We start from the raw sequence: 13,834 nt of genomic DNA on the forward strand, positions 1-13,834 counted from the left end.
TACGGAGAGCCTGAAGGGACAAAATCACATGAGATTAATCATGGTAAAAAAAATAATGCATTAATTTCAGACTTTGATTAATCTTGATTAACTAGTGAATGCTGACAGCTCTAGTTGAAACACAAAAAACTGCCTGAGAGGACAAAGTGAACGTAAAAATCTGCTTCTATATGACCACACACTGAGTGCAGGTGATGATGTCACGGTGGGATATGTATGCAGGGTAGCATGTGTGTGCGTTCACATGTGTCTAATGAGCTAATGGGGTTGTATTTGTTCATCTCTGAGTACATTCTCTGTGTGTGTTTGTTGTTTGTTGACCACCATCGGTCCTTTTGTAAACAGCACTCTCAGTGCGTGCGACAGCCAATAACGTCCCCCCACCCCTCCAGTCACAACACAGACACAGACGGCTCCGGCAGGGGAGGGGACCAATTGGTCTGATTGGAGGGGGGTGACATGTGTTTTAGCCAATAAAACAAAAGGTTATGTTTGGGAAGAAAACACTGTTTTTCATTTAATCTGGATCCAGTGAAGTGTTTTTCTTATTATTTCATGATACTGTCATGTGCCTCTTTTTAGACAAAATGTGTGGGAGGTCACTGCAAAGAAAAAAAAAAAGAGGAATTTCATATCTTGTGATTTTCCTCTGAGTTTCTTTGTTGTTCAGGAGAATATTTGGATTCTTGACTCTTCAAAAAGTTAATCTTTATTCCAGTAAAATCAAAGCTGCCAATGTTTTCGAAGCCCAGAAAGGTCACAAACTGAAAGAATTTCACTTTTCAACATGTCTTTGTTTTGCAGCAGAGAAGACAAAAAAGGTCAAAGGCAAACCAAACAAGCAACAGAGGTTTCTTTCAAAGACATTCAGGCAGATCTAACTTGTATTAATGTGTGCTTGATACACTTTTATTTCCATCCAAACGTCTGAAAACTCTCAGAGCAAAGAGTGCAAAAAGACTTCAATATGTGTCAATAACGTGTTAAACGATGCTACGACCCCTGACCTCTGACAGTTCACACCTCTGCTGAACTCTGTCCAAACACGCTGTGACATTTTGAAAACTCATCCGTATCTTCTCTCCGCATCGCAGGTCCCGAATGTTCCAGGAACTTCACGGCTCCCAGAGGCGTCATAAAGACCCCGGGCTTCCCAGAGAAGTACCCCAACAACCTGGACTGCACCTTCATGATCTTCGCCCCCAAGATGTCTGAGATCGTGGTGGAGTTCGACAGCTTCGACATGGAGCCCGACACCACGCCGCCGCCGGGCGCCCTCTGCCGATACGACTGGCTGGAGATCTGGGATGGATTCCCTGCAGGTGAGGAAAAAAGGGAGGAACTGTTTCTTAAGTATGGATGGATAAAAAACAAGAGATCAGAGCTTATTTCTTATCAATTCCTAAAGGAAGAATATTGTGAAAAAATCTCTCCATTAGGATCTAACGTTCCCATTTGTCGATGGGTTGCATCCCGGCGGAGCTTTAAAATCTGGTTTTCTTCCAGCAAAAGCAATTTCGAGTAGTTGACTTCATAAGAGTTGCTGGTTGCATCTCAAAATATGAGTGCAGAAGATGTTTTTGCAGACTTAGATATTCAGTGGTGATTTAAAGCAAGCATGCAGCTGTAGATGTGCAGGCGAGAGAGGCTGTGTCTGCAGCTGCTTGCATGCATGCAATGCATCCTGGGATATGTATGCACCGCTGCTATGGCTCCCCAACCACTTAAACTGTGCTATTTCAGTCAGCATACCACACACTGAGAAAGTTATTACTTCTGTTAACTGCTTTAATCATCCACACTAATTGAATTTCTGCACAGAATTCACTCTAACACAGACAAAAATCCAACATTATGACTCTGAAAAAGCATGCAAAATGGTACAAGGACATTTATTCAGATGCATTTTATTAAATTTTTTAAACATGGGTCCCTTTCTAAGTAATGAATTCTAGTGCCTGATGTAAAAACAATACAAATCCAGGCTAAACATATATACATAAAGGAATAAGATATGGGTATGTCTGCTTGCAAAATCTTAACTTTTGAAGCATTTCCTGAACTTTATCTTCCTGTTTCACACTTTGAGCGTCTCTATGACAAAGTGTCATGGTTAATAAGCTATAAAAAACGGATGCATTTCCAAGATGGAGCAGTGAGGATTCAAAAGAATGTGAGGGGGGTGCGATGTCAGACAGACGAGAGAAGCAACAGGACTGCCTCTTCACAGGTGGAGGGTGTGTGCAGACAATGGTGATACAGATGTTCGAGGGTAAATATGCAGAGCAGTGAAGCAGCAGGGAGATTAAAAGGAATGAAAGAAATGCTGGAGACGGCCTCTCCCTGCAGAGGTTGACAGAGAACAGACAGGAGACACTGACAGAGACAGGCGGAGGTGAGGGAGAGGAGGAGGAGGAGAACAAAGGATGGATGGTTTCCCCTGCAGGTGGTGGGACCTGCTCGGGTTGAGAGACGGCGACGAAAGCAGAGGTGAAGAATAGGTTGATAAAGACACGAGAGAGAGAGAGAGAGAGAGAGAGAGAAGGAAGGAAAGCAAGTAAAGAAGGAAGGGATTTACTTGTTGGGATTTTTAGAGGTTTTTTTGTGGAATTATCTTCTACAGCAGGATGTTTTTTTTTGGTGCACTTTCATGTATTTTTTCAGGAATATTTCAAAACGTCATTTTGCAGTATTCCTTCTTTTCGGAGTTAAATTTTGCAGCACTCATCTCTTATGAAAGGATCTACTTGCTAATTTAGGAATTTCTAGGATAGCTCTGTATCCCTCTGTATTGGTTGGCTCAGTAGACCCTACCTGCTTTACAGTTCTGGGACACTTCCAGCCCGCACAAAGACGCAAAACTATTATTTTATCTGTTGTGCAATGAGCATCCTAATTTAATTCTAATATGTTACTTTGACAGCTAGCGTTAAAAAAACAGTACTGCAGTCCAAATTCAAAACATTATAGAGAGCTGTCTCCCTCCGCCCCCTCCTCCTCTCTAGAGTCGATGCTCACACAGGTCACCATGTGGTGGACTCTGAAGCTTCAGTGTTTATCCAGCTCTGCATGGGTCTGTAAACCTTTCTGTGTTCTAACCTCTCTCCATTTTTCAAAAGCATCTCCAATATTGATCCTAGTTTGAGCACGTTTCTGAATAAGGTTTCAATAACAAAAGATGATGTTGAGGCTGGCGGGGAATCATGGGAGTGATTCTCTCTGCTACCCCCGCCCCCCCCCCCCCCCCCCCCCCCGGTAAAAACAAACTCAGTGTTGACCGCAGCCAAGACGAACGGGGCGAAACTGACCTGATAAAGACAACATGTTATGTACATATGATGTATCCAAGTCTAATTTACATGATGTTTTTAATCCCAGCAGGACATACAGCAACAGTACACTTTCTTATGCAGCAGTCTTTGACGTAACATCCGGTGTTTCCTTGGCAAAGATAAACCTTTCGTGTCTGTCATGGCGGTTAGAAACTGGAGCAGAACGTGGCACACTAACAGTTTGAAAGTATCCAGGATTTCAGTTCTTCATCCTGAAGTCGACCTTAAGATTTATTGGATTATTTTATAGAAAACAGAATTTCAGCCTCTTCTATGCATCTTAAAGGCTGGAAACAAAGATTCTGCCAGACCTCTAAAAACTTTATAGAAAGGAGTTTTAGATTGGAGTCAAATAAAGAGTGTTTGAAAAGGCATCTGACAACACAAGACAGGAGATGCTAGACTTGTTTTTATTATGCTCAACAAAACCGTGTTTTACTGACACCTTTCAGCTGATTTTAAACAGAGAAGCATATTCTCCTAAACGGTGCATTTAGCCCGTCTGTCATTGAGACAATCACAGCAGATAGTCATCATTAATCACTCTGCTGTGACTCACTTGTTTTAATTTCATCTTTAAAAAAAAAAAAAAAGAACCTCATCCTCCCGTGCACACACGGAGGCTGGATGTACTGAAAAGACTCCTCCACAGATTGTTCATTGTTCCTCCACTAAAACCATTTCTCTGCATGACGAAGACACATCCTGCCTCCCCTCCCCCCCCCACCCCGCTCTGTTCGCTCTGCTCCGTCCCCTCGTTTGGAGTTTGGACAGTGTTTCCACGGCTCCTATTGTTGTCTAATTAGGCGTACAGCGTGCAGATAATTGTGGGGTGAGACATACCTTGGACAGGCCTGAGTGGGCTGCCAGGCTGCCCCACAATGCTCGCTGCAGTTGCCCAAAGCTTCGCCTGGTTACTGCCAGGGGAGGAGACTGGCATGGGAACGAGAGGGAGACTGGCACAGGTATACAGACAGTGACACACACTTTAAAGACGTGCCAGCATACACAACATGCCAGAGCTTCTCCTGTCAAATGATGTGTGTGTGTGTGTGTGTGTGTGTGTGTGTGTGTGTGTGTGCGCGTGTGCGTGTGTGTGTGTTTGATGCTGTGAAGCCCGTGGTTCTGTGTTTGCAGAACGAACACGTGTGTCAGTGCAGATAACAAAGCATCTCTGCAGCAGGGTGAAGACCAGGATGTAGTTTTTCATCCCCATCAAACGCATCCACACTGTTAACATGAACCCACTCCCATCATGCACTGCTGTTTTTTTTTTTCTTCTTCCTTTCTCCCTTTGAACGCTCTTAATCTGCTCTTCAAAGGAAATAATTGTATTCTGGTGGGATCCAAACACACAAACCTGATGAGTGTTTTCATGCACAGTGTAGAAAAAGAAACCTTGTAGAATCTTATTATTTCATCTGTATTTCACACTCTCACATACTGTTTGTGTATCTCGATGAAACGCTGCTAATAAATCTCCTTCAGCTGCTTTTTTTCTTTTTTTTCACATCAGATATAACCATGTCCTACATAAATGTAAATGCAACCGCGTTGCTTGAAGGGATTTTCCCATTTTATAGCTGATAGCATCGACATGCAGACCGCCGTATTTCACAGCCCCTCTGATAAGGCTGTAATAATTCAGAATGTAATCCGTCACAGATTAGCCACTACCTGCTTTTTAACTGTAACTGATAAACATAATCCAGCAAAGATTACAAAAGCTCTGCATGCCAATGTGATCGCCTCGTGTTATTTTTCATTTTACCCCTGAAGCTGAAGGGAAAATCACGTTTTTTTGTAGCATGCATGGCTTCACTGTGGACTGTGTGTTCCCTCGGTGAGTCCTGCTGATTCAGTATCGCTCAGGAACAGGAGGCAGCGCAGGCCTGGCATTGTTTCCCCTCCGATATGAGCAGGATGAGATGGGCAGCAAACTGTGGGCAAGCGGAGACGTCGGCGACATGAGACAGTGTGTCATCTGTGTGCTGCGTGTAGGAAAATCATGTTGTTACAGCCGGTGTTAGCACCACTCTGTGCTTCTTATTTTACATTGGAGCGCAGGAACGATAAATCCACATCATGTCATCCACCTAGACGGCCCATTTTAAGACAGTTTTGTTCACATTTCCAAAATCATATTTTTTTAAATCTGCGCCATACAAATTGCCCCTAGAGGAATTATAGTTACTATAATTGCTACACATTATTCCCATCATGCAAAAAGTAGCATCACTCAGTGGAAGCTGTGCATTCAAACATACAAGCTTATCATTAAACATGAGTAATAAGGGAAAATTACTTTTTGTTTAAATGCAGAATTTCTTCAAAAACAATATTGTATTCCCCAAAGTAACAGCCAGTCTTTTTCTCTAAATTATTAAGAAATGGAAACTTCAGAGGTTAACGTTTCCTTGTTTGTCTCCCCCGATGGGCAGGAAAAGTTTTTGAGGATTCTGAAAAACACACCTGTAAAAAAACTGCAGTAAAGGTTGTTAAACCACCTCTGGGGACTGAAGGGATTTATCTCTGTGAGAAATGGAGGCTCAGCTCTGTGCCTCGAATGTAATATGTGAGCGACCGAAACTGGAAGGAAATGTTGAAGGGTCTGCTCTTCTTTCTGCTTTAGCCAGGAGTGAACTCTCGGTCTGAGTTTTATTACTTTTATTTGCTAAATATTGAGTCACATATCATTCTTCCTGAATTTAATTCAAGTTTTTTTTTAACTCTAGGAGTCTTTTGAGGCAAGAAATGACCTTTTACATCTTTGTCCATGACGTCTTTCCTTTCACAACATAGCATCCTATTATAAGAGAGTTATTTCATAATGAAGATCCCATAAAAAGAAGTCATGAGTTCTGGATTCATTTATATTTAACAACCTGGACTCAAAGTTGTGGATGTGAAACTTTGTTGAGTTCTTAAATTACCTCAAATATTTCCAAAAGTTATCAAAGCCAGAGAAATTCTTAGTTTTATGGTTGTATCCGGATGAGCCACCATGACGGACACGACATGTTTACAGTTGCCATGGAAACACCGGATGTAACGTCAAAGAGCGTTACATAATGAAGCATGAGCTGCTGCTGAAAGCTGCCGTGCTGTTGTTGTATCTGCTGCTGGGATTAAAAACGTCATGTAAATTATATTTGGTTACATCGTCTGTAAACATATTCTCTTCCTCAGGTCGGTTTCACCCGTTCGTCTTTACTACGCTCAGCTCGGAGTTCAGTTTCATTAAGGGTGGCGGGAGAGTAGCAGAGGCGTCACTCCCATGATTCCCCGCCAGCCTCAACTTCATCTTTTGTTATTGTTGTGATTGAGAGCCCCCTGGTGGTGGAGTTTAGATACCGTGCGTTTAACAGGAGGACAAAACATAAAGTTTTTAACACTCCGTCTTGACGTGAACTCGTTCCACTTTTCTGTGTCTGACTTGAAATATGCAGCGTATAAATAGTGTTTGTATCACACAATATGTTTTTTTGAAAATGGGTGTTTTTTGCAACCCGCGGTCTCACCTTTATTCCCGTCTGAAAGGTGCCACATCACTCATAAGAAGTGAGAGATTTGTGCTGACAGGAGGATCGTCACCTCTCTGTGCATGTCTGAAAACTCTGAAACACAACAGGTTCAAAATAACGCTGTGGGTTTTTTGGGCTGCTTTTAACCTAAATATGACATGTTTGAACAGGAGCTCTGTGCAGAGAAAAAACAAAGCCTTTCGTCTTTGTGGTTTGTTTTTTTTGCACTCAAAAGTCACGAAACATTTCCCAGAGCGAGGAGGGCAGAGGAGGACAAAGTGAATAATAAAAAGCACTCTGCCGGTGATGAGTGATGAAGCTGACGTTTTCTTTTTTTTTCTTCACCTCCCCTGCTCCATCTCTCACTCCCTTTGTGTCTCCACCACTTCTTCTCTGTGCTTAAATTTTCCTCCTCCTCTTCCTCCTCGTTTTTCTCTTATGTCTGACCTCCTTTCCTCCTCTTCCTCCCTCAGTGGGTCCCCACATTGGCCGGTACTGTGGCCAGACGTCCCCGGGCCGTGTGATCTCCTACACCGGCATCCTGTCCATGACCATCACCACCGACAACGCCATTGCCAGGGAGGGCTTCTCCGCCAACTACACCATCCGAGAGAGGAGCCTCCCCCCGGGACACGAGGACGAGGGTGAGCAGCTGGATAAGTGATAAGGGGAGAGGGAGGGGGGACATGTCATCTGGCAGTAGAAAGGAGCAAGGTTCATTTCCTGGATGTTTTTTTTGTCACGTGAAAAAAAACACAGAATTAAAAACTGTCCCCTCGACTTTTAACAACCTCTTAAAATATGCAAGCAAACTCCCACACTCGACTTGCAAACATATATTTACTGGCAACACTTCAGCACTTGACCTTCATAGACTCATTCCTCTTGGAGGCATCTGTCTGGTTGAATAGATGCGCAAGGTATTTCTCCACTTTGCACCATAGCAATATATCGGTATCAGATTTTTTCTCTCCTTAATTTCCATATCAGTATCGGCCCTAAAAATCCTGTATCAATTGGGCCCTAGTAGAAATACATTTCCTATAATCAATGAATGACTTGATCTTTAAACCTTTGTCTGTAGTGCTGGGATGTTTCCCTGCAGGATGAAACCAACTGAAGGAACTGTTTTTAGTTTGATTCAGGCCGGCTTCAATTTCAAGTATCAGAATCAAGATCTGAATCTGACGTCAAACCGTATATATGTGTCTTATCTCTTGACTGTAACTTTAAATTAAAAATGTGATCTGCTTCTGATTTAAAAGTGGTTTATATTCATCTCTTTGACCCACTTTTAAGTCTTTATCTCCTCCTTTTGTACGATACATTCGGGTGATTTCACGGATCAGGATTTTACCACAAACGTTTTCTCATGCAGCCCGAGTGTTATTTTAAAAAAAGCTGAGGGACCTCGTTTGAATGCCTGTAGAGATTTAAGTTATGTTGGCCCGTATGGTTTTTGCACTCTTGTAACCTCAACCCCGGTGACCCCTGTATAGGAATGTGAGAGCTGGGTTTACATAAGGTCCCACAGTAGCTCACATGAGCACTTTAAGAGGAGAAATAACACGACTTTCACTTTAGAATCCACTAAATTGATATTTAGAGACATTCAATCAGTTGACTGTGCAGCTTTAAGTGTCCCAAGTGCACACAGTGGTCTGGGAAAGTGTTCTAATCTTTATTTTCCTCATTAAATGGAGACATCTGATTGACTTATGACAACAGCTCGGCCTAAATGATAAGGGAACAGAGTGTTCAGGCAGCTTTATGTATAAACAATGTTATTCACAGTTTTTCCAATGTTGTCTCAGAGGCCACTCAGTAATAATCTGGATCTTCTTATCGTATCCCCCCCCCCAAAAAAAATCAGCACATAGATTTCTATTTGTCTTTGGTTGAAAAAAAAGGGTTCTCAACTGGTCGGTCGGGACCCAAAAGTGGGACGCAAAGCAGTTTCCAGTGGGTCGTGAATATGTGCATGGAAAACAATTTCTGTCAAAGTCTATGAAGCGCTTTTTAAACATGTTTGTTGAATTCTGTGTCTTTGTTCTGTCACATGTATTGCACCGTCTGAGGTCAAAACTGCAAAAAAAATTCTCATTGAAGAAATCTGATTGGTTGAAAAATATCAGACATTTTGGGTCTTGATTCCTCATGGAGGAGTTGGTGGTGGGTCCTGAGAGGGTAGACCAGTTGAGAGCCATTGTTAAAGTTTACATTTTTTGAGCATCTTTAAAGCCTTTTTTTTTAGCCATGTTGGCCGACAAAACAATGGTTCCAGTTAAGCTCTTCCATCCATCCATTATCTCTTATTACCTCTTTTTCCTGTTAGGGGTCATGAGGGGGCTGGAGCCGATCCAAGCTGTCATTGGGTGAGAGGCGGAGTACACCCAGTCAATCATAGGGCCAGTTAAGATCTTGATTTTAAAAAATCCATTCAATTAAAAAAAGAAGCATCACCAGAGATACAGTTGTTTTCTAATTCATTCAGAACATTTTTCCAGCTTTTTTTTTTACCCTTTCATTTGACAAATAAGCTGTTGGCTAATTTGCATAGTATATTTGATGCCACATCTAAGAATGCAGTGGAGTGAAAAATTTACCTGACTAACACATTTATGTGGACATTTTTTCCCGGACGGGTCAAAGCAATTATCTTCTGTTTTTCTATTGTTTGCTATTGCCACTGGCAGATGATGTGTCTGTTGTATGTCCGCATATATGTGTGTGAGTGTGTGTGTGTGCTCTCTGTTGTCGATGGTTAGTGCTCATGACAAGGTGATAAAACATGAATGTGGTCTACATGTATCAAATGTGTCCGTACTCTACACATGTGTGTGTGTGAGAGATAAATCGGTCCCTCTAGTCTTAACTGGAATGGCTGGGAGCAGCACTGGTGTTAGACAAAGCTCTAATTATGTTAGCTTTAGTAGCACACACACACACACACACACACACGTACACACACACAGTCACAATTGCTTTGCCTTCAGACCCCGTCTAAGCTCAGCAGATTGAATTAAAGCCTCTCACCAAACCAAATCTCATTATCTTTTCTCTAAATTTTACAACCACTCTGATGGCTATAAGCCACTAATTCACAGCCAGCGGTACTTGTAGGCTACATTAGCACTTTGCCAGGAGGTATATGGAAAGATTTTAACGGCACAAATAGGATAAAAATAGGATAACCTTCTAGTTAGGAAAAATATCAACAAATGGAGTCTGCTGTAACGTCTGAACACAACTTTCTTTTTCTCACATGATGTAGGAAAAAGTCTATAAGCATAGCTTTAAAGATGGTGTAAAGTGTGAATACAGATGGTTCAAATAGGCTAGTTAAACTAATTTAATAGTCACATTTCCCTGTAGATTTCTCAAATGAAAACATTGGCTTGAAATAGTTTGCCAAATACATTTAAATTCAGTTGTTAGCGGGAAACTGTTGTTAGCTTAAATCTGCGGATAAACATTATGATACAGTATGTAACTTGTAATATAAACAGTAAGGTTAGGAACATAGATGACAAACCATTGAAAGTTTTAAATTAAAGTAATGGATAGGCCCTACTGTGGAAGTGGGAAGCTAAGAGTGATGCTAATGGTTATTAACAGCTTAGATAATTAGCCGGTTTACATTGCTAGCTAAGAAACCGCTGAACCGTTTGAATAGTTATCTCTAAGTGGAGTAAGAGATCTTATTTAGTCTGTGGTTGTGGATAAAAAGTTGAATTAATCAGCGTAAATAGGGAACAAATGGTCAGACTATGATGCTAGCTAAATAAATGCTAAACAGTTTAAATAGTTAGCTAATGTTAGCGATGCATTGTTGACATAATTAGCTAGCTTAATGAACGCTATAAAGCAATAGTTTCATTCACAAAAGTAATGGATAAACGATTTGCAAAGCTAGCTAAAAGTTCATCACAGGCATTTTGAATCCATTTACATTTTGGACCTGATGGGTGATGAAGGGGCTCATATTCAACATGTCTCAGGGGTTGGGAACCACTTCTCTAAACAACCTTCAAGCAATCTTCCCGCAGCATCTTTACAGCCTCTGAGGAATCAAACTTTCTTCTTGCTGCAGTGAATTTACAGTTTTGTCTCTTTGTCCCAGTCATCCCCACTGGAAATAGCCTCCAGCTGAGCCGTTGATCATCTGAGTGATCGGCGGGGGCGTCAGTTTACATCCTTTTCTTTTAGTTTGTGAAAGGAGAGGTACAGTGACGGGGTTGAAGTTTGTCCTTCATGCCCGCTGTGAGGGAGACCCGGAGGTTGTCTCATGAATAAAAATGAGAAAAGCTTATCCACTGCAGGCTTAGGGAACAGAAATGCAAGATAATATATTGGTGTAGCAACAGGATGGTGTTTAATGTTTACCTTACTGGAAAGATAAAGTTTAAAAAATCTCTGAAAACAAAGATGTGGGTCCAGATTTCGTCAAGGAAACAACATCGATGACGAACGCCATAAATCGAGTCGCCGCAGTCATTCGGCGATGTTGCAAGCAAACTTTCTCCCACTAATTTATTTGTGGAACTCTGAATGATGTAAGTGTGTTTGTGTCAGTCTGGCAGACCTTGTGTCTCCAGACAGCCCTCCCACACGCACACAAACACTCAAGTTTCCTTTAGTCCCCCCACTCCCTCTTCCTTCCCCGTGCTCCCCTGCTGTTACAGAATGGACACCGCCGCCTCAGAGATGCAGACGGGTATTTAGAATTTGCTCAAAAGCTGTTTTGATACAGGTTTCCTGAGCCCAGCAGAGTGTGGATAGACTTTCCTCAGAGGAGAGCCTTATTTATCAGTTAGAGTGAAAAGTAAATATTAAACAAATGTTCAATATTTATGATTGGATATCCAGTGTGCAAATATGGATGGATATTTGAGTTTGCCTACTTTGCATTTAACGTCTGAAAGACAGAACCTGCTAACTTGGGGTCTGAGCCAAGCCGTGATGTCATTCCATAGATTTTAAAGACATTATTTCTCGCGTTAGCAAAAACTACTCAAGGCATTTTTGTATTTTTGCATTTTTGTATATTTGGTATGTCCAAATCTAAATACAAAGGAGTTTGACAATAACATAAATTTACTTTCTTTAGCCCTTTTCAGAATTATTATTATTTTTTTTTTTTTTTTGCAAAAGTGCCATCACTAAGCTCAGCCGTCATCACGTCTTTGGACGTTCATGTTGTTTCCTCAACAGTATAAAAGCGGTGTCCAGGTCTGTGAATTCACATTGCGGAAACACGGCACAGCGGGGGGCTCCACATACACAAACAGTCAAACATGCACACACACAGCGCTGTGCTCCCTCCCTGGCTCAACTAAAACCATCTCGCCTCTGATACTACCTCTGAAGACAGTACAGAGGGGGATCATTTCGCCCCCCCAATAGGCCTCCCTAAAATTCAGATTGTAGGCTAAAACGTGAAAGGGGCATAAATATCCCCGTCTGAAATGAGCTATTGACTCTTTACAATAACACAGAGTGTTGATCATATTATCAGCAAACTAAGACCTTCACTGAAACTCAACTGAATGTTGTTTTTGAAATTTAAATGAGCTCTGGTGATAAATTTTGCGTTTTTCAGCCGTAAATGTCTGCACGCGGATTTAGTGTGTAAATGTATGAATACTGTACAAAGGCCAGTGTCACCAAACAGCCTCTGAAGTGTCGCCACGGGAGCCGTTTGAAACGACTCCCTGCGCTTCTGTGACTGAGAGAACCAGCAGGGTGACAGGGACGGACACTTCACAGTGTCTGAGTGATACTTTACCCACAATGCTCACTTGTTTCCCTGCATGACTCACAGACCAAAAAATTGGCTTTTTCTCCTCCAACACAGACTTGTGACTTTAACTTGGAGTCCCCTTCAGAACACAGCGCGGAGGTCGATGATGAATTCAGCCATTAGTGGCGACAACCCGATGAGCAAAACACCAAAATCCAGTTCATTCAGCTAATGATGTGTGTAATAAACCTGTCCTGTTTGTAATAAAGGAACATTTACAATCATTTTGAATACAAACATTTCTCTTTTGACCTGACTATTGATGTGTATAGGAATGATGCTGCTTTTAATTTAAAAGCAATAACTCATAAATGACCTTTTTGTTTGGAGTTTCAAACTTTATTGCCATCCTTTTAAGGACATAAAACAGGAGATTTAAGTTGAAGAACTAGTTAAGTTTCTTACTTCTTACTACTATTCGCTGCATAGAATCGAGATCCCATCAGTGCTGATATTCAGTGTAACATCACTGCCTCTCCTGTGATGAATAAATGATCACTTAAATCCACATCCTTGACCAAAGCGCCCGCTGTCCTATGGCTGATGCCGCCTCTGCAACTTCTACTAATGGAGTTTTTCTGTCTTTTGCAGAATTCGCTTGTCTGGAGCCGCTGGGAATGGAGTCAGGAGAAATTTCCTCCGAGCGGATCACGGCCTCCTCCCAGTACAACTCCAACTGGTCCCCCGAACGATCACGTCTCAACTACCAGGAGAACGGCTGGACGCCCTCCGACGACACCGTCAGGGAGTGGATACAGGTCAGAAATGTTTGCTCTCATTAGAAATCCAGTAGTGAATCCTTGAGGTGAAACTCGATTAGAAAAACTGAAAATTGTGTCACATTGCTCCTCATTTCTGAGTCTGAGCTCATAACGCATGTATGCTCACTGTGTTCCTCTCGTTGAACCCGACTGCACCGCCGAGATCTCGCTCACATCTGGTCTGAATATTGTTCACTCATTTGTACCACTTCTCTGCACGTATAAGGGACCCAAAAAGCAAGAAAGAAAAAATAAGCCAACATGCATTATTTATTGAAATCTGCCTCTCAAGCGCAGTTAACATTTCCTTTATTCACTGTGAAATCTAACGTAGCAGCCTGCAATCACTGAATGTGGAAATAAATCAGCCCTGTGGTGGATTTCTTTAAACATATTCAACATTTTCATTTGCTT

At 41.8% G+C, this 13,834-nt stretch overlaps 1 protein-coding gene across 1 annotated transcript in view; it reads left to right on the plus strand.

Annotated features, from left to right (window-relative positions):
* The window catches only part of LOC109989895 (neuropilin-1a), a 97,358-nt gene that overhangs the window by 40,754 nt on the left and 42,770 nt on the right, over positions 1-13,834 (plus strand). The window contains exons 4-6 of the mRNA XM_020641809.3: positions 1,095-1,322; positions 7,330-7,500; positions 13,251-13,417. Coding sequence (XP_020497465.2) covers positions 1,095-1,322; positions 7,330-7,500; positions 13,251-13,417 — 566 coding nt within the window. The remainder of the gene's footprint in view (positions 1-1,094; positions 1,323-7,329; positions 7,501-13,250; positions 13,418-13,834) is intronic.

This window comes from Labrus bergylta, chromosome 4, assembly GCF_963930695.1.
Source record: "Labrus bergylta chromosome 4, fLabBer1.1, whole genome shotgun sequence".
NCBI classification, from domain to species: Eukaryota; Metazoa; Chordata; class Actinopteri; order Labriformes; family Labridae; genus Labrus; species Labrus bergylta.